The 22,810-nt window shown below is 45.4% G+C and overlaps 1 protein-coding gene across 1 annotated transcript; it reads right to left on the bottom strand.

Annotated features, from left to right (window-relative positions):
- Positions 1-341: 341 nt before the first annotated feature.
- Positions 342-20,616, bottom strand: TMCO1 (transmembrane and coiled-coil domains 1). Its single transcript, XM_075507997.1, has 7 exons — positions 20,470-20,616; positions 19,190-19,267; positions 15,697-15,756; positions 12,084-12,130; positions 11,405-11,472; positions 7,114-7,258; positions 342-695 (listed from the first exon to the last, which is right to left on the bottom strand). Exons 1-7 carry the CDS (start codon positions 20,537-20,539, stop codon positions 597-599), a joined length of 567 nt encoding a protein of 188 aa, XP_075364112.1. The 5' UTR covers positions 20,540-20,616; the 3' UTR covers positions 342-596.
- Between the last annotated feature and the right edge of the window lie 2,194 nt (positions 20,617-22,810).

Raw genomic sequence — 22,810 nt, 5'->3', positions numbered from 1 at the left:
AGAAACACTTGCAATCTCCAACAGCAGCCTGGCACAGGGGCAGGTTCCGGTGCCTGCAGTCACCTGAGCCAACGAAAAGCCTCACCCTCCACGCTGGAAGTTTTGCAAAAGGGAGAACTAAGCACACCTACTCGCCCAGCTCCCTGCTACACAGGACTATAGCCAGTCTGGCTAAGACAAGAGAGTCACTTCACAGCATGATCGTCCTGAATTTTCCAAGTTGTCTACTTTGCAGATCTCACTCTTTTCATCTGACTTGATTTCCATGCTGTAAACTAAATCAACTGCACTACATCAATGTATTTCTACTTGTCCTACAGCACAATTAAGAGACATCTAAATAAACATGCCCATGCCATTTATTTCTCAGAAACACCAGAAACAAAAGGTCAAGTTATCTTCTGAGAACTCTCTTGGTTTGATGAGCAACCAACTGCTGGTAGAATACTCCAAATGGAAGATGTTTCCAAGACTGTGGCCAATACTGCATAGGCTGTTTTTGGACATGTGAAGCCTGGTGCAGAATCCCATCTTGTTACCTCCCAAAGGCAGTCTTGTGCACTGGTCAGACCTTCCACAAAGGCTGTAACTGTGCTTTAGGAGAACTTCCCTGCCTGAGGCGGCGGGCCAAGGAAGCCCCCTGCTTGCTTGGTGGCAGCCCGGGAAGGAGCAAGACCAAGCATCTTCTGGATGTTCTGCAAAAACAAGAACAGAAGAGCAGGATAGTGTCAGACCATGACGAGGGAGACAAAGAGGAAGAAATCCCAACTCTGCTTACAAGTACAACCTTCCCACTAGTTTCAACAGATTCAGGTTCTCATCATATAGCCTTACCAATCTGGCTACTTTATATTGAGAGATCTACTTTAGATCTCTATCCCTATACATTCAAAAAAACTTAGCACAGAGCCAGACAACCATCCACAATGGCTACAGTTAGAGCTGGGCCACTCTCCCCCACCTCAGCAAAAGCCTTCTGATCATTAAATCCACATTTGGGTTGAAGGTTCTTTTCCACCTCCAGCTACACACCACAGTCAGCTGGCAGATACTTTACCATCTTTGCACATGGGTTCATTTAAAATCAACCTGTAATAGTTACCTTTGCAATTTAACTGCAGTGCACACACAGGAGCAGGTTCCTAACCTCTGCTCACAGGCAAAACCAAAGCAGCCCTTGGTTTTCACAAGTTCCAAAAACCACTGTTGATGGCAGCCATCACAGCCTGAGGGTCTGCAAGCTGGCAAGGAAGGCTCTCTCCTAATGCAGCTGGAATTTGGTTGCCACGTTGCTGACCCAGAGTGCGTGCCAAGTTCAAGTCAGGAGCTTAGGCACAGAATTAACATGAATGCTACTGATGCAGACAGAACAATGGTTCGGTGGAGACATGCAGTATAACAGGACATACGTAGCAAAACCCAAAAACTGATTATTGAGATGACCTCATCTGCATCTGAGCAGGGTGTTTCAGTGGAAAACAACAAACAAGGAAAGAATTAAGAAGCAGAGCCAGGCATTAGCTAAAAATTCACAGCAGACTATTTAAATTTGATGTTTTTCTTGATTTTTGTGAAATTCCTTTTAAATTTTGCAACAGTGAAACTACAAAGAGCTACCAGCTCTTTCAGTTTCATCCTTCACTGTAAATAACTCAAGATGCTGCTCATACAATGCTGGCAAAACAGGGACATCCAACACAAGGGAAAGAAGAAGACAACTGTGTCCTCCTCATGTCACCAGCTGAGTCCTGGCTATGGAGACAACAGAAGGAAGAAGGAGTATTCTCTTCAAACCTGAGTGTCCTCTCCAAAATAACTGTCAGGACAGGTCAGACAGCAAGGTCATAGAGTTCTTGAACTTTTTAATCATGGAAGGAGAACAAACAAACAACAAAAAAAAGGCAGACAGAGCTTCATAATTCTACAGTAGATAAATTTAATTTAAAAAAAACAATCAGGAATCATTCCAGGTGGAGACTACGGAAACAAAGGTTTCAGCCTACACACAAAGTAAAAGGAGGGGAACACTTGAAAAGGAATTGCGTCAGGTTTAGTCTGTGGCCTACATATATCAGCCACCAGTTGATATTCAGCAACTGAATATATATATGAGAGCATTTCACTGTAGGAGGCTCCTTCATGTGGTTCCTCTTCTCAAAGCTTCCTTAGTCAAGAGATGGACAGAAAGGAGAAAACAAAAGCAGCTAAGGGACAGATTCAGCAACACCAGAGGGTGCTGCAGAGTCAGCGACAGGCAGGACCAGAATCCTACCAGCTTTGTACTGGCTCACCCGTGGAGCAAAGTAGAGATCCTCGCAGAGCATCCATGGAAGCCAGGAAGTGCGCACTGCCTCCTCCCTGTTCCTTTAAGTATCAAGACAGAGGAGAACTGTGGGGCTAAAGTTCACTCCATCTGCTTGAACAGTTTCAAGAGGAAGAGAGATGACAGCCTGTCTGTATGTGGATTCAAGACTACAGTCACTCTCCAGCATTATCCTTCCATAGTAGTCCCCTCCTTGCTGGGGAAGGCAGCTAGCCTCCTGCACTAGCTGCAAAGCAAGTTTTGCTGGACAGCAATCCTGAACTCTACATAGCTGGAAACACCAGGGCTGGGGCATGGTCCAGCAGAAACCTGTCCCGTCTACTGTGCACCATGTTGCATGAGAAAGCCTGCAGAGTCTACTTCCAACACAAACAAGACCACCACCTTCGGGAGCAGGGAGGGAAGACTAAGACTTAAGGATCCAAATTCCTCATCTGAGCTCTTCTGAACTTTCCTCAAATGACTGCAGGAAGGACAGGAGCTGCTTCTGCTTTTGTCTTCAAACCCAGAAGGGGCCTCAAAGACAAGACGGCAAGTGGCTCCCTGCCCCAAGATCAGGCCATGTGGGAAAGTGCACTCCTGGCAATAGGGATAATTGTTGGCTCCCTTTCCCACTGGGAACACATTTCAGAGAGAAGCAGCCTAATCTACAGTTCAGGCATGTGTGAAAAGGAAATGAAGACCAGCAAATGCCTCAGGAACAGCAGCATATTCCTCTTCACAAACAGCACAGGTGAAGGCTGGGAGCTCAGAAACAGGAGCAGGGACAGAGGATGTAACCCTGACATTATGCCTCCCGCCCAGCCCAGCAGCAGACTTTCCCAGCTGAAACCCAACAGCTCAAGGACCCTAGGAAGGCCTCTCCCAGCAACCCTCCTCTCTCCAAACAGGAAGGCAGGAGGAACTAGGGGACAGGATTTACGTGCCAGGGAGAGCTGGGAACAGCGCAAAGGAAGTTACTCACTGTGAGCTGACTATTTTGGGAGATGCTGGCCAGGTCACAGGCAGCAAGCTTCCCAGTCTGTGTTTGAAGAGTTTATCACCCTCACATGCCTGAGGACCACATGAAGAGACTGCCTGATGCTGCTACTGCCTATCCCACTAATGTCAGTTTAACCACCATCCAGTTAGTCTCCCCACTCATGTACTCCCCTGTATTTCCCTCCAGGTCACATTTTTCACACACACCAGAGTTGTTCTACTTCTGAGCTCCATAGGGATGTCCCTCTTCCCTGCTTTGATCCCTTCGCAGGCAGCTCCAGGATTTAAGGGAAGGCTGAGGGATGTATGGTTTCCTTAATTTGTTCAAAACCTGTTCCCTGACTTTGGTACACCTCTGCTCCTTCTCCTCTTGTGTCAGCAGCATCAAGCTAGACACCAACTCCCACATCAGTTCTCCTCCCTTGGGCTAACAGCTGTTTGGAAGCTGACCTGGCGAGACTTCCCCTTTTGCACACAGTAAAACACAAAGGGTCACAAAGCTTCTACCTCTGAGATCATCAAAAGCACCGAAAGCATACCCATAGCATTTTCCTCAAGAAACTGGCTGTTCATGGCTTGGACGGGCATATGCTTTGCTGAGTAAAAAAGTGGCTAGATGGCCAGGCCCAAAGAGTTGTGGTGAATGGAGTTAAATCTAGCTGGCAGCCGATCACAAGTGGTGTTCCCCAGGGCTCAGCACTGCAGCCAGTTCTGTTTAATATCTTTATCAACAATCTTGACGAGGTGATTGAGTGCACCCTCAGTTAAGTTTGCAGACAACACCAAGTTGGGCAGGAGTGTTGATCTGCTTGAGGGTAGGAAGGCTCTACAGAGGGCCCTGGACAGGCTGGATCAATGGGCCAAGGCCAATTGTGTGAGGTTCAACAAGGCTACATGCCAGGTCCTGCACTTGAGTCACAACAACCCCATGCAACGCTACAGGCTTGGGGAAGAGTGCCTGGAAAGCTGCCTGGCAGAAAAGGACCTGGGGGTATTGGTCAACAGCTGACTGAATGAGCCAGCAGTGTGCCCAGGTGGCCAAGAAGGCCAATGGCATCCTGGCTTGTATGAGAAATAGCCAGCAGGACCAGAGAAGTGATTGTCCCTCTGTACTCGGCACTGGTGAGGCCACACCTTGAATACTGTGTTCAGTTTTGGGCCCCTCACTACAAGAGAGACATTGAGGTGCTGGAGTGTGTCCAAAGAAGGGCAAGGAAGCTGGTGAAGGGTCTAGAGCACAAGTCTGACGAGGAGCGGCTGAGGGAACTGGGGTTGTTTAGCCTGGAGAAAAGGAGGCTCAGGGGAGACCTTATTGCTCTCTACAACTACCTGAAAGGAGGTTGTAGCAAGGTGGGTGTTGGTCTCTTCTCTCAAGTAACAAGCGATAGGACAAGAGGAAATGGCCTCAAGTTGCACCAGGTGAGGTTTAGATTGGATATTAGGAAAAATTTCTTTGCTGAAAGGATTGTCAAGCATTGGAACAGGCTGCCCAGGGAAGTGGTTGAGGGACCATCCCTGGAGGTATTTAAGAGATATGTAGATGTGGTGCTTAGGGACATGGTTTAGTGGTGGACTTGGCAGTGGTAGGTTAATGGTTGGACTTGAAAATCTTAAGGGTCTTTTCCAACCTAAATGATTCTATGAAAGCAAGCATTTGGCACCATTTTAAGCCCTTAATTACTTTCTTCCCCGCTCCCCTGGCCTCTCACAGCCCTTTAAAGTCCTCTTCCTAATGCTGTTATCAGTTCTTTCAAATAGTAATAAAGCCAAGAGCAGGATACCAGCAATCACAGCTTCACTTCCTAGCTTTTGCACAGACTAATGTGGCTGATCTCTGCCCTTCCCTCCACATAGCAAGGAGAAAGAAACTGAGCTGCCTAACAGCTGGAGAACTGCAGGTATAGTTAACCACAATCATGTAAATAAGGCAGCACTATGAAGACTGCAATCTAACACTTCAGAGCAAAACCACCCTTCTCCAAAGCAATAAATAACTTCCATCCTCCACAGGGCCATCAGCATGAACTCTCAAGAACAAGAGCAATTTTTTTTCCAGAATCTCTTGAAAGCCCAACCCACTGCAAACAGCTCAGCATTTCTGCCCAGAACCAGACCGGACCACCACTCAGTTCATGCCATCTACTGATTTCACAACAGGAAACATCAGGAAATGCCCAGGACTAGAACTAACCACAGGAATTATATTTTTGGACAAAGAAAAAATCCATAGGGGATTTTTCAGCAAGGGAGTTGCCCAATGGGTGCAGAAAAATCTTGCTGACAGTGCTAGTTTCATATAATAGTCTGCAACATTGGAAAGAAGGGACTTTCCATGTAACAGGTAACATAGAACAGCACCAGACAAGATTGCCTGAAAGAACAGCATCAGACCACAGCATCACAGGAATCCAGGAAGATGATCCTAAGAGCTAAAATGGTCTCATTTCTTTCAAAGCAGCAAACACTGCTCCAGTTACTGGGAAGCGAAACAAGATTTGTCTTGCAGCAAACAGAATGAGGAAGTCCCTGGCCTTTGGTACTCTGAAGCTGGCCCTGCTTGGAGTGAGGGGTGGGCCAGATTACCTCCAGGTGACGCTTTCAACATAAATTATTCTCCAATTCATTATCTGCTTTTGCATAGGACCAGACACAGATCCGTTTCAACACAAGCACCCAATACAGAGGGCTATGGAGAATTCGATTCACTAGCATGCACTCTGTGACTAAAGGAACTCTCTGTTAAGCTGCTGCATCAAGCTCATCCAAACTTCTGATAGCAGCTGGCATAACATGTCACTTCCCTTTGCTGATCTGCTAAGTCTTTCTAAGTCCCTTGGCACCCCCTGAGGAAAAGCAACAAGTCGGTCAAGGAGAAAAGCAGAAAGAATTCAGGAAGTGAATCAAAGAAAAAGGAAATATAAATACAGAAGAGCAGCTAGTTGCACCAGCATTCATCCAGCCCCCAGAGTCAGCTTATCCCCAGCACTCACCAGGGAAACTTGGAAAACAAAGACGACTTCTGGTTGCACTGAGAAGGCCCACTTGTCCTCACCAGTCATTCTGCCACTTAAGCTGCTAGTGAACCTTCCTGAACAGGCACTTCCCTTATCCTCACTGATGCTTCTCTTTTCAAAAGGTGAGACTAACCAGCTTTGCTGGAGAGCTATGTGTAGCCTATTCTTGGCTTATCATACCAGACCCCCTTTCTGTGTCACATCCCTAACACTGGGAGAGACTTGACAAAGGTGAAGTTCTTAAGATTCTGAAAAAAAAAATCAGGCAGTCAGCAAAAACAGGAAGGACAAACCCAGAAGAACAGGTTTAACTCTTTCCTCACTTTTCTAGCAAATTTATGGACTGGTTGAACCTTTATAGAACCTCAAGCCACCAAGAAAGTCTCCTCTGAAGATGCTACACTTCTCTTTTCTCATATTACTGTAAAAGTCGTAATTACGAAGAAGCAGTACTTAGATTGGCTTCTGATGGATACAATTGCTTGGTACGGCAATCCACAAAGTTATCAGACATAGGCACACAAGGAAGGAACCCCTTTCTGCCAACTCTGTCCTAGCCCCTTGGTGCAAGTCTCCAGTCAAGTCTTCCAGACTAGTCCAGGATAGTGGCTGTTTTTATGATCCCAACCTAGAATTCCTTTGAATGTGAAGCATAGGAATGTAGGCAAACACAGAAACCACAAACAGATCAGAAGTAGTACATGTCAAACTGGACAGCAGTAGTAGACTCCTCTTTATGGATGGATATGTACTTTCCCTGCTCCAGGCATGCAAGAGACACAGCAATGTACTCACCTGTCTGATTGACATTGTGCAGAGAATGTAGAGGAAGATGAAGGAGCAATCAGTGTAATCCTCACCCAGAAGGTTGCGGTGGGAGAGACCTTGGATGTACGAGAGGGGGATAAACGGAAGCTTTGCTACCACTCGGCCATCAAATCTGGGAAAGAGAGCACTGGATCACAACTGGGGACAGTAAAAGAGTCTTCAGCTATAGAAAGTACAAGTGAGCATGTTCAACAGGCCACCAGAGCAGATAAGCCCACATGGAAGGCTAAAAAGCCATACCGCCTTCTCCAGCCCACCTCTATATACACTACACCAAGGAGGCTAAATACACCTCTCTCAAAGCCCTCCACACCCAATCATCCACACGGTAAGTAGGCTTTCCTCAATAACAGTTTTGCCATAGTCAGAGCCAAAGTGTTTCATAGTGATTTAAGTGAGCAGCTAGACAAAGTGTTGGTTCATAAAGTCTTGGTTGGTGTTTTGCAGTTTACTGGTGCATTTTATTTAAAATTCAAATTTAGAAGATTACTTTCCAGAACACAGTCAGCACTTGAATAAAAGATGGATGACTATCACCCCGCTGTATTGTAGTTAATGCAAGAAGATGGACTCTTTGCTTTAAGCAAAAGAGCATTTTTTAAGCAGAGCATAAACCAAAGATACCTTTTCCTCTCCTAGAGCAGCTATACTTCTTAGCACAAGAAGGATCATAAGAAAGCCACCAACAGAATGCTTTTTAATACCAACAGTCTTCTCTGCATTAGCTCTGAAGACAGCAGTGCAGAGGCAGGATGATACCACGTATTCCAAGCAGCCTGTCCTGCTCCTGGAACTCCTCCAGGTCCACATTCCAGGGCATCAGGCAGAGCGTAAATTCTAGCCAGTTTGCAAAGGTTTCTCCCAACCCAGACAGTCAACCCAATCTTTTGAAGTAAGCGTGTATGATGCCTCATCAGCATGTGCATATCTGGATGTTATTTTCCTTGCATGTGCTGATTTTGTAACAGGTGTTTCTTGTTTCAAGAGATCCTAAATGAGCCTTCTTTCCTGTGGAGATGCATTCACACAGCTACAGCTCAAACACACACCAACTTTGTTTACATCTCACAGGCAGTTTGGCAAAAGAGCTAGGAACGGATGTTTATCTCCCTGTAACATCCCCCAATGGCTTAAAATTCTGTGTTATTCCTGCTGTGAGAGTGACAAGTACTTCAGCAGTAGCACCCTGAGGTACCCGCTTTTAATTCCAGCAGGTTTTCATAGTTACCATGAAGGGGTACTGAAATGCACAACTCAAAGTAAGGCAGAGAATTGATTGCATTAAAAAGTTTCTGATAAGAGAAAATTGAGACACAGAAGCTAATTCCTCTCCCAGGGGAAACCTCATCTGCTTGGAGGCCACCACCACTACAGATCTCACTGCCCTAGCATACCTTTTAAGCCACAACAGTCATTCAGCTGCTTATCTTCAGCACAGCATTCTGCTCTTTGGGTTTAAACCAGCCTTCTTAATACTTGCATATCCTTCCAGCATGGTCCACCCTGCTGCCCCAGTACTACTGACACTCTAAGACAGACAGTCTTCACAGTAATTTCCATTTTGGCTAAGCTGGCAAAGGTGAGGTGCCCAGCCAGAGTAGCAGCGTCTGCACAGTACTTGTCCAAAGGGTGGCACATCATGCTACTTCCATGCAATTCCTGCTCCTTTTGTCCCCCAGAGCAATGAACTCATTCAAGAACAGGAAAGGCAAGCAAATAAGACTATAGCCATTGCAGGTGTCAGCCACCCTTTTCCTCCTTTTCATACCACACCCACAGCACCTCCATGGATGACCTGGCAGTAGCAGCTTCCCAGAGGGAGCCTAAGAGCCCCCTGAATTCATAACTAAAGCATTCTCCCCCCGAGACAAGCAGCTGCTCTTTATGCTATGTCAAGAGAATGATAGTACATAAATGAGAGCCAGCTCCATCAAACCATTCTGTCAGCTTCAAACAGTACAAGTACAACCCACCCAAGCTGCCATTCAGATACAAATGCACTAGCTACCTTGTATGAGACCAGGAGCAAAAATTTAACTACCTAGCCCCAAAGGCAAGACAGCCAAATCTTTAGATTTTAATTCAATCACCTCAACTATTAGGCAAGAAAGCTCTTTCAATTCAAAAAGTCAGTGGGCTCTCTGGATACTCCTGCTGTTCAGGTTCCCTCTAAAGAGACAGTTAAAGGGAAGATATGCCAAAAGCTTCATGTCAACTCTGTGGCTTATAGCATGGTCTCTGTGGGCAGGAATCCTCTAAAGAAGAGCAAGACAAGTGGTCTTAAAGGAGAAGAAACCAATAACTGATTTTTTTGGTTAATATCCACAGAAGGAGGAGCAACACAGGATTTAACCAAAATAAATTCCTTCCTAAAGCTCTTAATGAACTTACAGTCCTGTAACACTTGTCAGTCATGGCATACTCTGAACTGCCTCTTCCCACTCTAGGCAAGTGGGAAGAGTAGGGTGGGGTTTTTTTAGTTTGTTTGTCAGCCTGTTTCAGGGGCAGGGGTAGTGGTGGTGTTTGTATTGCACCCAAGTAGCTAGGCAAGCACTTGAAGGCCTCAGGTGCAGCACTACGAATTCCCCCACAGATGCTATGTTGCTGGGCACATGACTCACAATGCACCTCCATCCCTGCTCAGGGCTGCAGTGAAATGAGACATCAATGACTCAAGACTGTACCCAAATTTTAAAGTCCTGTAGTGCTGTGTTCCTCTGCTCCATTGCACAGCATTCCAGAGAATGCTAGATGCTGAAGTCTGACTAAGCTGAATAAATAAAGAGTCCACAGAGTGGCACTTCTGTTATTATGTTACCCCCTGTTTGCAATATATCCACCCACAGATCTGCAGTAAAATAGCAATTGACTGTATCCTGGGGACTGCCAGCACAGAGGCCAAACATTTTGGTGCCCAAGAACATCAATTCCTATTTGCAGGACAAGTATATTGCCCAGATATTAAGCAGCCTCCCAAAGGTTATACTAACGATATTCATGTTGTCTTCAGATTTAACAGCCAATTGGCAGTTCACACTTCAGGACTGAATCAAGTTTTAGAAGTCAAGCACAGTCTTTCAGTTTTGCATGTCTGAAACAAAGCTGTCTATAACCATGCAAACCAGGTTGGGCTTTTTTTGGCCTTTTTTTAAAAACTAGACCTATGCCAAGTAATTTTTAATGCACAGGAAGATTAGAGCCCATGCCTGGACCTGTTAGTATCTTGACTCTTGATCACCTTAAGTAAGGCAACAACGAACTCTGCAATTACAGCTCATTTCTAAGGGCAAGGGAGCTGACCCAGTTTTGCTTGCAAGAGCATTCTTTGGTCACACTATTATAGCAAAGCCAAAGAAGCTGAAGACTGTAGCTGCTTGCCTGACATCTACCAAACTTGCCCTTATGAAGATGTTGTGGTTTAGCTCCAGCCGGCAATTAAGTACCACACAGCCACTCGCTCACCCTCCCCCCTCCTGGTGGGATGGGGGAGAGAATCACAAGAGCAAAAGTAAGAAAACTCGTGGGTTGAGATAAGAACAGTTTAATTGGAACAAAAAAATAAATTGTAATGAGAAGGAAAACAACAAGAGAGCAAGAGAGGAACAAAACCCAGGAAAAAACAAACAAGTGATACAACCGCTCACCACCCGCTGACCAATGCCCAGCCAGTCCCCGAGCAATGATCACTACCCCCCCGGCCAACTCCCCCCAGTTTATATACTGAGCATGACATCATATGGCATGGAATAGCCCTTTGGCCAGTCTGAATCAACTATCTTGGCTGTGCCCCCTCCCAGCTTCTTGTGCACCTGGCAGAGCATGGGACCCTGAAAAGTCCTTGACTAGTGTAAACATTACTTAGCAACAACTAAAACATCAGTGTGTTATCAACATTATTCTCATCCTAAATCCAAAACACAGCACTATACCAGCTACTAGGAAGAAAATTAACTCTATCCCAGCCGAAACCAGGGCAGAAGATGTTCCCAAGCAGAAAAGATGTTAGTGTTAGAGTTGTCTAGATTGAATGCAATTTGTTCAATTCGATTGCATTCAGCATGCAGTGTTCCCTCTTGAGCAGAACATGCATGTGGCGACCAAACAGCCGCATCTTCTTATGAAATATTGATCCATTTTATACAGATTAGTTATGGTTCTTGGATGGACTCTGTCACTGTAACACTTCATGTGATAGAGGGAAGGTGGCGAATATATTCGTCGTGAAAGTTTAAGAAAAATCCAGAAAGTTGATACTTACATGGAGTTAAACATTCCCATCAAGGCAGTGAAGCAGAAGCCAATGGCAAACATGGATTTCATCCGAACCTGCAAACAGAAAGGTCAGAGCTAAAACAGGCCTACACTGAGGGATTATGGACTCACATCCTTAAGAACAGGCTTTGTACAGCATCACTGGAATCTAGAAGGAAAAAAGATGATCCAGAAGGCCAGAGGGATTGTAAACGTGAGTGGAAAACTCCCAAAGAGTAGTTTGGTCAACAGCTGGGTACAAAGGCAGCCACAGAGTAGACCACTGATGTGAAGAGCTGCTTCGGGGGGGGGGGGGGGGGGAATGCTCAAGAACTGTCCTGTTACCTTCCACAGGTTGGGTTTTTTTTTTTTCCTTAAGCCTATACAACCAATCAGCCAGGGATCATTATGAAGACAGGACTTACAAGAGGAAGTCAGACAAATTAATTGTACTTTGAAAATATCATGGAGTCTTACAAAGATGAAAATAGCTAAGGCTGGGCATGAGATGAGGCAGTAACTGCTGGAGAACTCTGTGGCTCATACTAAAATCTGTAGCTATTAGAGACAGTCCAGAAGGACCTTTCAGGAGGAAAAGCCGCTATGTCTGCCAATTGAACAAAGTCTTTCTGTTGGAAAGCTGACTGAAATCTTCAGCAGTTGGGAACTGGCTTTAGTTTTCTTACCATTGACAAGTCTCTGTTGTTATTCTTCAGTTTCTCTTCTTGTCTCTCTGGAAAGAGAAAAACAACAACAGTCATAATCAGTTATACCAACCTAGAGACCAGAGTGTTTTCATTTCCAGGAAGACTTAACCTTCTTGGCTCTCCAAACAAATAACACTTCCAAAACCAACTCCAGCTCTCTATGTCAGACAGTAGAAAGTGAAAAACTGTACATAGCCAACTGCTTCTCCATCACAGCAACATGCAGCAAAGCAGGCACAAAAGAAGAGGAGGCTAGAATCACACATTCAGCACTTCTGAAAGAAATGCATATAATGTCAAATTTGCTAACTCAACCAACTAACACAGTAGCATGAACAGTGTGGCCAGAAAACAGACAGTGCCTTTATATCACACTTCCAAAAGACAGCAGTCTCAATTTTCTGCACACCAGGCTCACCATTATAAATACATTATATAAGAAAAGATTTAATTTTGGAGGTGTCAGAAGGGACTCCGAAACCGTACACAGAGCCAGGAGCTGCACCTCAGCAAGGCTAACATCCTGCTGGTCTTAGTAATGACTTTTGGACCCTTGTTACACCTAAAAGATTCTCCAAAGAGGAAAGATACTTTCTACATGAATTTCAGTAATGTGTGTATTGCTATGCTTCGCAGAGTATACTTTAAAATACTAGTTTGGAAATTTAGTCTGTCCTTAAGTCACCACAAACTTCAAAGATGCACAGTTTTCTGAGAGGGCATTTTCCATGCCCCTCATTGGAGGACTGCTCTGCTTGAGCATTATCCACCACCTGTAACCTTTCTTGTCCCACATCCCCATTGTCCCTTGTCCACTATGCTCCTCTCAGACTGAGGATCCAGAGGGGCAGCCAAGGCTTAGAAGCAACACCTAGCTGAAGTAAGGATGTGGATGATGAAGAAACATCCAGTGAACAATGTGAGCAAAGAGAGGGGGGGTGCAGAAGGACTGTCAAGGGCTATCCAGCGTGTGAGTTGTGCAGTGGATCCCTGCTTAAGTTTCAGTACAAGAGGCCCACAGCACAGAAGCTCAAGTTATCTTTCAAGCCCCTGCTAAATACAGGGATTCGCAGTAAGCGTTATGAAAAGCAATAGCAACACCCCTATCCAATTTCTTAGGATTCTCAATGCAATTTTCAATTGCTCCTAACTACAAACTATCCACTCTGGCAGGAGCTTTCCAGACACCTGCTTCCTGGCCCAGGTGGAGAGTTTTGTTCTGGGACATTTCAGCAACCACAGGCCAGCTCTTTAGGAATCACATTTGGCACAAATACTTGTTTTTTCCCTGTGCTACAAAACTAACCATCTATTTAGATGGGCTAAAGGTTACATAGGGATAAAGAATACAGCCCTGATCCCCCAATATACCTGACCTGTTTCTCACCCATTTCTACAAATTCAAAACAAACAGACTCTGGGTGTCCTACCACCTTACATAAGTGGCCTACTCCTGCCCAAGTCATACATAAGCAGCCTTTAAGTACTTTGCTATCAGCTGGGTAGAGGCACAGAGAAAGAGGACTAGGTCAACAAACAGCACCCTAGAGTCCAAAATCTTCTTGTTCTGCTCATTGGAACACAAACCACGAGGATACAGGGATACAGCAACAATCTTATTTGCCAGCGTTGGGGTTTTTTTGTTTTGTTTTTTGTTCGGTTTTGTTTTGCTGTCTATCCAGCACTCATGTGGACTCCTGGGAACATCACTGTCTTTTCTTCTAGGGGCACATGGAAGCAGAAAGCAGTAGCAAAGTTTAAGCTAATGAACGTGCTCCTTAAGCTGAAATGACAGAAGGCTGCACCATGATGTTAAAGGTGTCCTGTTCCAGCAGTGTGAAAGGTGATTTAGACACAAGATGACTGAAGTTGGTTCACTTTACACTTAAAAATAAAGTGTTTGATAAGTAAGAAACACCAAATTAAGCCTTCCCATGCAACTTTCACCCTACCTCCTTGTGCACATGCATGATTCATCCCTTACGTAACCAAGTAATATCATACACATACCTCCTGTCTTATTCTGTGCACAAAACAGATGGTGACTGAGGCAGGTCTGTACCATGGCTATGACTTATCTGTAAAGTCTCAGCTCTTTTTTTTTTGTTTTTTAAACTAGAATGGTAGAATTTAAAGGAACTCCAGCACAAGTAAATTTGCTGCTACAACAATGCTACATCTTGCAGAATGATTTGACATCCAGTAAGTTACTGGGATCAGAGATTTCAAAAGCAGTTAACAGCTGTGAGTCATTTTCTGGATGTCCAGCTTGACATTTAGGGACTAATTTTTCAGAAACACTAAGAATTCAGCTTTGCCTGAAAACAAATGAGACAGAAGTTATGCAGCACTTGCAAAAAAAAAAAAAGTCTCAGTATCTTAGGCTTGGCCAGCAAGCATCACAGCAAACAAAATCAGTGGTCATTTCCTAAGTTCTGTTCTTAGTCCCTTTGTGCTTTGTTTTTCATTTGCAAAACAAGATTATTTCAGTGTATAAAAAAAATCTGAATTCCTCAGATTCTACTGTTTATTAGTTTAGTCCAAGCACGAGTAAAATACTCTCTGCTAGGAGCATAGCTTAGATGGTGCCCTGCAAAAAAGTCATTGCCACACATGGTCACTTTTGAATGTGTAACAACAGCATGTAAGATTAAAAAGTTGCTTTATCCACCAAATAGTATTCATCCCATGCATGGATTATTCAAGATTAAGAACTGAAAATGCACAAGAAGAATTTTGGCCCCTGTCCCTTCAAGAGTCTAGCGATAACAGGTTTTACACCTAGGGAAAACTGTTTGAAGATATGTTTATAATTATTCCCAAGCTTTGTACAGATCAAATGACTAATCCAGCTACCTGGTGTTACAGAGGAATGAGGAAACCAACTCCCAGGAGCTCTCAGAAATGTTCCTGCCACAATTTCTGTAATCATTTAACTGAGCTTTGCTGCACGTTTTAGAGTCCTGCAGATAACAGAACTTTCTAAAGCTCATGTCCATTAAACATCTACCACATTGTTCTTGCATAGTTCAGTACTTAAAGAGTCACCTTTACGCAGAAAGACTTACACTTACTGACAATGAAAAAGAATGGAAAACTAAAACAGTACTTGAAATTGAGCAAAACTAATTTAATCAAACTTGAAATAAATCTAAGCATAGTTAGAGTTAACATGCAAACACCTTCAGCTCTGAAGTGTTCAAATGAGAAAAAAAAAAAGATCCAAAACTCACGATCATACAGCTATTGCAAGCTGACAGTGCACTGCAGCAAACAGCTTTGACAACAGAAGTTAATAAGTCATGGATATAAAGGCTCAAATCGGAGAGAAGGACAACCAGCTCAGCAAGAAGTGCTGCTCATCGCAGTGATTCTGCCCTTCTCTGCATTTGACTAAAACCATCAGGAGGCTAGATGTCTCCCATCTTGGAAAAGTAAGGCAAAAGTGTTCATATTCCAGTCATCAAGCCAAGAATCAGCTCTAGTACCACTTTAGATAAATAGTTTTGAAAGGAAGGAAAAGGTAATCACTTCTATAAGTTTCTCAACCTTCCCTCATTCTTGGGGCACCACACTCCTCTCCCAGTCTTACCTATTTTCTTTTTCTGCTGTCGGCCTGCTGATTCAGTTATTGTTTCCTTCTTCTTTTCCACTGCCAAGTGAAAAGAAAGATATTCCATCATTTCTGCATAGGGATACCACCACCCCTTTTCCACACACCAAACAAAACATTTTATTCCTTTAGAGAACAGGGGCACAAAAGGAAGCTAGGTATAACTAAGAACATATTCAGAATCAACAAGTTAAACCACCAAGGCTGACTCCACCAAACACTTAATAATAAAAAATGTTCAAAACCCTGAATGAGATATCAGAATATTTAAAGGGTTAATTTCAAACTTTGTCAAGAGCCCATTACATTGTTAACTGAGCGGTCTGGGGACAATTTTGGCTCAAATGACCCTTGCTGATTTGTCATTAGTACTAGACAGTACTTTTGATTCAGCAAGTGTAATGAAAAGAGCTTTGTGGCAAGCTCTGTTCCCGATTATCTGCTGTGGGAAGCAGAATACAGGAAAGCCTGTGTTCTCGTACATCCCTTCTTCACAGGCAGGCATTCTCAGGGGAAATGCTGTCCAAGCAGTCAGCCAGAGCCTCTCCATTCTTCAATTAATTAGTACTGAAGCATTTCCAATATTTTAAAGTAGGAGCCTAAGCTCAAAGTTACCAAGACCCCAAATCAGACACTCACCAAGCATCTGCAAACAACTACCACTGCAGCAAAAAAGGCTAACACAAAGCCAGCATAGTGAACTTATAACACAGTAAATGGGCTGCTCATCTGCAAACACCCTTCTGCTGACAGCAAGAAGAACTTTTCCAGAAAGTAAGAGACATTTTAATTATAAAACCTATAACAAGAGTACAAGAATTGAGGGTGATAAAACATGGCTATGGTCTAACAACAGATAGCAACTCTTTATTACTCTAAACTCTATGTATCTGTACCACATCTACTCTACCAAGAAATAGACTTGGCTCCTTGTTAGTTCACAGAACCAGCTTAGAGACCTGAGCATTAGGACTCTTCTCCCATAGGAAGTACAAGCTGAGCACAGATCTAGCCTTTATTTCAAAGCACAGGTGAAAGAGCCAGCCTTTAAAGTCACACTAGCTTTTGTAATGTTGGCTTCTGAAATGCCTTTGATATGCGGAGTCAGTCACAACCACTGGGAAAACCACACTAGCCCAGACAAGATACCTAAACATCATCTCGTCCATGGTAATGTAGTAAGACACAATTGTTTTTCCAAAGAACAAGCATACTTCTGATGGGCAGGCTAGCACAAGGGGGGGGGGGGGGGGGGGGGGGGGAAGTCTGCTCAGAGGGAATGCTGAAGGGAGGCACCAGATGACACAACACAGCCAGTGCTCACAGAATGCTCTCTCCATAACCCTCCCTATGCCAAATCCAGCTGGGGGATCCTGATCAGTCCATCCTAACCCTAGTCCACATAACCCCATGGCCCCCAACTCTAAACCCAACTGGAGAACACTTTGATTCTTTTCAGGCCTACTTATTGTTCCCAGCCCTAACAAGAGGGCTCCTCCAGACCTCAGCTTCACTCTAGACAGCACTACTAAGCCTTATGCCAACCCTGAGGAACTCTTCAGCTCTACTTCCCTTATGGTTTGAGCAGAACAAATAACTGTCAGGCAGTCCCACAAGCCTATCTTGGGGAACATACATGACACAACACAGAAGCAATTCTACAGATAGCCTTCAGCCTTGCAAATTTACCACTACATTTACCCCAGAACACTTACTATAACCTCTACAGCAGTCTCAGACAATGCTGTGCCTCTCAACAGAAAGGAGAGGATAGGAAGAGATAAAACTAAGGACTGAGTAACAATGTCTGCTCAAGCACGCTACTTGGCCCATTTGTTTTTGCAAATCCTAAGGACTGCTAGGACTCTCATGGGAGAGCTTAAAGATCTCAAATGTGTTTTTTCCTGTTTCAGATGTGTTAGATAACAGTTGAAAGGTGTGGCTCAAGTGGTCTACTTTGCAAGTTGTCTGTAAACCATCAGGTCAGCCAGCTGTCCTTAGCATGGGGGGGGGGGGCAAAGCTGAATTTTTAGTGACTCCTTATTTGGTTTTAGGTTTTTTTTGTTGGGTGTGGGGAAATCAAACAAGGAGGTTAGAAACTAATTGAGATACATGAACCTCACATCTTTCCCCTTCACAGATTATAGCCTAGATACCAGGAGAGCTATAAAAACAAACAGCATTAAACTCTTACAGCAATCATTAAGCCCCAGAGATTAAGCCCTGCTAACTGCTTTCAGAGTTCCACAGCACAAACACACTAGGACATTAAGTTTTCAGCTGGGTTTCAACTACTTCTCTAACTTGCTCTTCTGGGGCTGATTCTACCCTACACATTTTTGTCAGCCAAGCAGGATTAAAGTGAGGCAGGCAGAGACGCAATCCCCATCTGATACTGCTGTGATGGCAAAAGCCCGTAACTTAGGAGCTGTGACACAAGCATGACTATACTTCAACTCTTCAGTTTATTTTGCCCAGGGGAAGGCTGGAAAGAGCATGCTTTGATAATATTGTTCTCTCACGCACTCAGAGCGTGCTGACATCATGGTGAAATATTTTTAAGGTAAAACCAGCTCAGGTTTGGCCCCAGTTGTTGCATGCTGTCTCTTACTGCTGCAACTTGTGTAGGGTGCACACAGTTGAGTTTGAAAGGTCAGCTGAATTTCTCCTCTGCTCCTTGGCTTCTGATACAGACAGGTCCCTTGAAACACTCCATGGTCAGACCCTCCTGTTTACCATTCCTCTTAATATCCGATGCATATCTTCTGAGTGCTCACCCGCAGCTCCCTTTTCCCTTCCTCCCTTCGTCCTTTGTTAAACCCCTCCCAGGCCTCTCAGATCTCCTCTCTATGGAATTGACCTGGGACTTTTTTCCTAATCAATTCTATCTGTTTCCAGTTATATGAGCTGATAGCTCAGACCTTTCTTTCATGGCTTTGTCTTTACTCATCCCCCACCATTAATCATCACTTTTAATCTTTACATATAATGGTTTCCTCTCATGGTATTCATTATTCAACCCTAGTTGTTTCTTGCTACAGATCTCAAATTCTCCACTGCCCTTGACAAGCAGAAACTGCATCTTTGAACTTGTTTCAGGCATCTAAAGCAGTCTTCATATACAGACACTAGCTACTCTTGTTCAGAAAAAAAGATGCCAGTAGTGATCTCTTACTCCCTCCTGTCCTCCATTAAGAGGAGGGGGAATTCAGACAACGCAACAGATCTTTGTACTAACCTTCCCTCCAGCAAAAGACAAGAATTAAGGACAGAAATAAATGCCCTCAGTACAGATTTGCATAACTTGTAAAATTAGGTTCCTATGAAATCCAAGCTGAAGAAAGTTCTCTCCCTCAGCAAAAGAGACAGCAGGAATTTCTCAGAGCACAGACTCTATTCAATTTGACATCTGCTAAAGCATGATATAACAAGAACAGCAAGACACGTTCTCTAATGTGTGAAGAGTACTTACATTTCTTGCTCTGTTTTTCCACTTCAGCCTTTAATCTCTTGTATTTGTCTGTTCGGTATACCAGCACCCAAGTTATACCTGAAAAATACTCAGCGAGTAACTAGAGAAGTAGAGACCTCTTGCAATAACAGGGATACAAGTTAGCAAATGCATATGCAAAAAATACACATCACATCTACAAAACCACATTATAATACGGCAAAGGTACCACAAATCACCAGAAAGCTATTATCATCACTTTCCTTCAAATCCCCTTCTCAAGTTCCATGTAGCAATGGTGCCTATAAAATAAATGTCTTTAGAAGTTACAACAGGACTGTGCTACTGAGACCCAGGGATCACCAGCTGCAGAGAAAGGAACCCTGTAGATGCTTCTGAGGTCAACAAAGCTTTGTGCTGTGAAAGGCAACAGGTGTGTACACTGTCTAACCCCAAATGCAATGCAGTAGGGCTCCTAGAAAGCAAGTATCATATTCCACCTGGGACCCTCCCTGCCCTTGAATGCCCAAAGACAGTGTCTTGCAGCTCTGGTACGAAGGAGATTTTTGGAATACAGCTCAGCACCAGGAAAAGGGAGCAGCCTCTGACTTTGACTACCCAAAAGGTATCTATCCAACCTGTCTTTAAAAAGCTGCACCTATTTCAACACCCTACCATTTAAAAAGCCTTTTCAACCAACCAATCTAAGTCAACATAACTGCAAGTTCAGGCCATTTCTTCACATCCTTCCCAGAAGAGCTACAGAAAGCCACCAGTGTCCTCTTTCAGGCACACTGAAAAACGTTAGCCCACCCTCCCATAGCCTTCCTCCTTCTAGACCAAACAAGCCCAATTCCCACCACTTCACATCTGAGGTCAGTTTTGTTTGAGTTATTCACTGCTGCCCTCCGGGGTGCCTACACCCTGCCTATACCGGCCCCCAAGCACCAGGCCTCAGGTGGCCCTGAGTAACTGAACCTCGTTTCACACCCTCACTGTCCTGCTTTCCCCCCGACACACGCTCTCCCTTCCGTTCCGCCCACCCTCCCCAGTGACCCCAATCCCGCCCTTTAAATCGCTCCCTCCCAGCGCTCAGGAGCGACGCGGCACAGGCGAGGAGCAGCAGCCTCCTGCCAGCCCCCCCGAGCCCTCCCCATGCCTCCCGCGGACGGCACCACCAGGCCAGGACCGGCCCCAAGGCTTCCCCGCTCCGTCAGCGCCCAGCCAGGACAGGCCCCACCGGCCCGCGGATCGCTGAGGGAGCGACGCCACAACCCGCCCCGCGACGGCCCGGCACTCACCCTCGGCCAGCAACGCGGTACACACGGAGATGAAGACGATGAGGAGGGTGTCGGCAAACATAGTGCTCATGATGGTACCACCGCCACCCCCCCTGCCCCGGTAACGCCGCCGCGCTCCCGGAAATAGACCCCGCCACCCGGAAGCTACCGGGGATCGCGTCGCCTAGCAACAACCGGAAACGAGCGCCCGCGCTTCCGGGAGACGACACCGGCCAATCGACGCGGCGCTGGTAGCGAAGCCACAGGAAGAGCGAGGGGCGGGGAAAGCGCGAGCAGGCGCTGCTCTGATTGGGCGAGGCAGCTGTCAATGCTGGGGGCGAGGCACCGCTCCTCTCGCTGGCCGCGGGGAGCGCGGCCTGGTGCCGCCGCACAGCTTGTCATGGCGGCGGTGGTGCGCGTTCCCGAGCACGGCTCTCTTTGGGGAGCGGAGCTGGGACCAGGCGCCATCCCTGCGGCCGGGAGGGAGACCGTCCGCCTTCCCCAGCACCCCCCGAGGGCCCATGTGGGGTTCCTGCGGCCAGCGCTGCCCTCGCGGCGTCTGCTGGGCCGTGGTGCCCCGCACGGCTCCCTCCGAGCCGCTCCGAGGCCGTTTCCGGGGGAGGATACACAGGGCATTTGCTTTTGTTCAGCGTTCCCGCCGCAGCCAGCAAGGGGTTGTATGGAGCAACCTTCCAGGTTTCTAAAATTGTGCCCTGGGTTAATTTGCCAATGGCACGAATATCCTGTTAGCGCATAGTGGTGGGAAGCATTTTCTGGGGTCAAATATTTACAAATACTGTTGCCTGCCCTTTATCGGGCTTCGTTGCTGGCCCGTTCCCTTCTCGTACAGCCAGCAGCGCAGTGCTGTGTTCAGTAATTCAATGGGCTGGAAGCACGGAAGTAAATCTTACATTGCTGTGCGTGTGTAATATTCGCAGATGGGATGAGATTAAGAAGAATGCTAACAAGGACAGTGAAATAATGGCAAGGATTTAGCAGAGCGACTAATTGACTTTTATTGAGGCTGCAGCGGTTACACCTGGAGCAACAGAACTAGACCAAGTCCACAGGTTGTAATGGGGTAAGGAGACCTAGAAAGCAGAAATACAGAAAAGGAAACAGGGCAGGCAGGGAAGGGCAGGTTTCTGCCTATTCTTACATAATGGAGGCGTTTGCCATCAGTGAGGAGCGATGCACTGTGGGATTACACGGGCAGAGCTGAGTGAAAAATAAGGAAGGTAAAAAGCCCTGCCATCGCCCATAAATTAAACACTCCATTCAGAAAGACAGTGACAAACCTGTAATTCAGAGAAGGCAGCGCAAGTAATGAGTGAGGGTGTGAGATTAGACAGCAAACAACTCCTCCGGAGCCTGGTGACATTTGCATAAAAGAAAACATGAAAGCTACATGTGTGCAGGTGGCTACGTAATGAGTCAGGCATCACTGAAAGTTGCAGCTAAGGAACCCCTGTGCCCCAAGGAAAGTCCCGGCGCTGCCTCCGGGCACGGGGAACTTTCTGCAAGATCAGGGGAGAACTGAGAGCAGAACCTGGCTGTGAGCAATGGGCGTCTAGTGGGAGTGAGAGCCATCAGGGAGTTGGGGATGAAATGAAGGATGGATATTTCAGTTTAGGATGAGCAGCAGGAAGATATTTACGGCTGATGATGTGGCAGGACCCATGATAATATTTTGTGCCCTGCTGTGTGCCATCTTATATATTTGGCTGTGCTGTATGCCGTCCTCCGCCCTCTCTCCCTCTCTTTAGAGCTCCCTGGCTTTCCTGGCTGTGACATGTATCAGTATCAATCAAGGCAATATTTGGAAATAGTTTCTTTTATACCGCTATGGGAAATGATTCACACAATATCAGCTGTCCATACTGAACATGGTCTTTCATAGAACACTTGTGCAGCAGAAGGCAGGCCAGAAGGAGACAGTCAATGACATGAACCTCTTTCCTTTCTACTGTCCTTGCTTTGAACTGGAGGTAGAGGTGACACGGGCTCTTCATAATTTCATCCTGTCATTTTGAATCACACCAGGATCCTTATCAGCAGGTTTTTTTAAGACAACAGAATGGCATTTCCTTTTTAAAACAGCATTCTGTGCTTTGATCAACCTGTAAAGGACAGATGAAGAGTTGAGTGCAGCTTGATTCGATCTAACAAGCCTGGGATATAAGAAAAAGGAAAGTATTTGCATAATACATAGCTCTGGATGCATGAGTTAGGGGCCAGTGCAGTCTACAAACATTCTAGATACAGCAGAGGTAATATTTATGCAGGTAACCTTGAAACCAGATTAGAGAGAGACATGTCCAGATTTCATATACGTATGAAATGTGTGGATTTAAACTGAACA

This window comes from Mycteria americana, chromosome 7 (assembly GCF_035582795.1).
Source record: "Mycteria americana isolate JAX WOST 10 ecotype Jacksonville Zoo and Gardens chromosome 7, USCA_MyAme_1.0, whole genome shotgun sequence".
NCBI classification, from domain to species: Eukaryota; Metazoa; Chordata; class Aves; order Ciconiiformes; family Ciconiidae; genus Mycteria; species Mycteria americana.
The sequence above is the reverse complement of the archived record's forward strand: the minus strand, read 5'-3'. Positions and strand labels throughout refer to the sequence as shown.

What these genes read in the sequence shown, in the direction of transcription:
- TMCO1 (XM_075507997.1), bottom strand. Translation starts at nt 20,539, where the DNA reads ATGAGCACTATGTTTGCCGACACCCTCCTCATCGTCTTCATCTCCGTG. An exon ending in ACAGCAGAAAAAGAAAATAG is followed by an intron (nt 12,131 to 15,696) that starts GTAAGACTGGGA and finishes TTCTCTTTCCAG; the next exon opens with AGAGACAAGAAGAGAAACTG. An exon ending in ACAACAGAGACTTGTCAATG is followed by an intron (nt 11,473 to 12,083) that starts GTAAGAAAACTA and finishes TTCTGTTTGCAG; the next exon opens with GTTCGGATGAAATCCATGTT.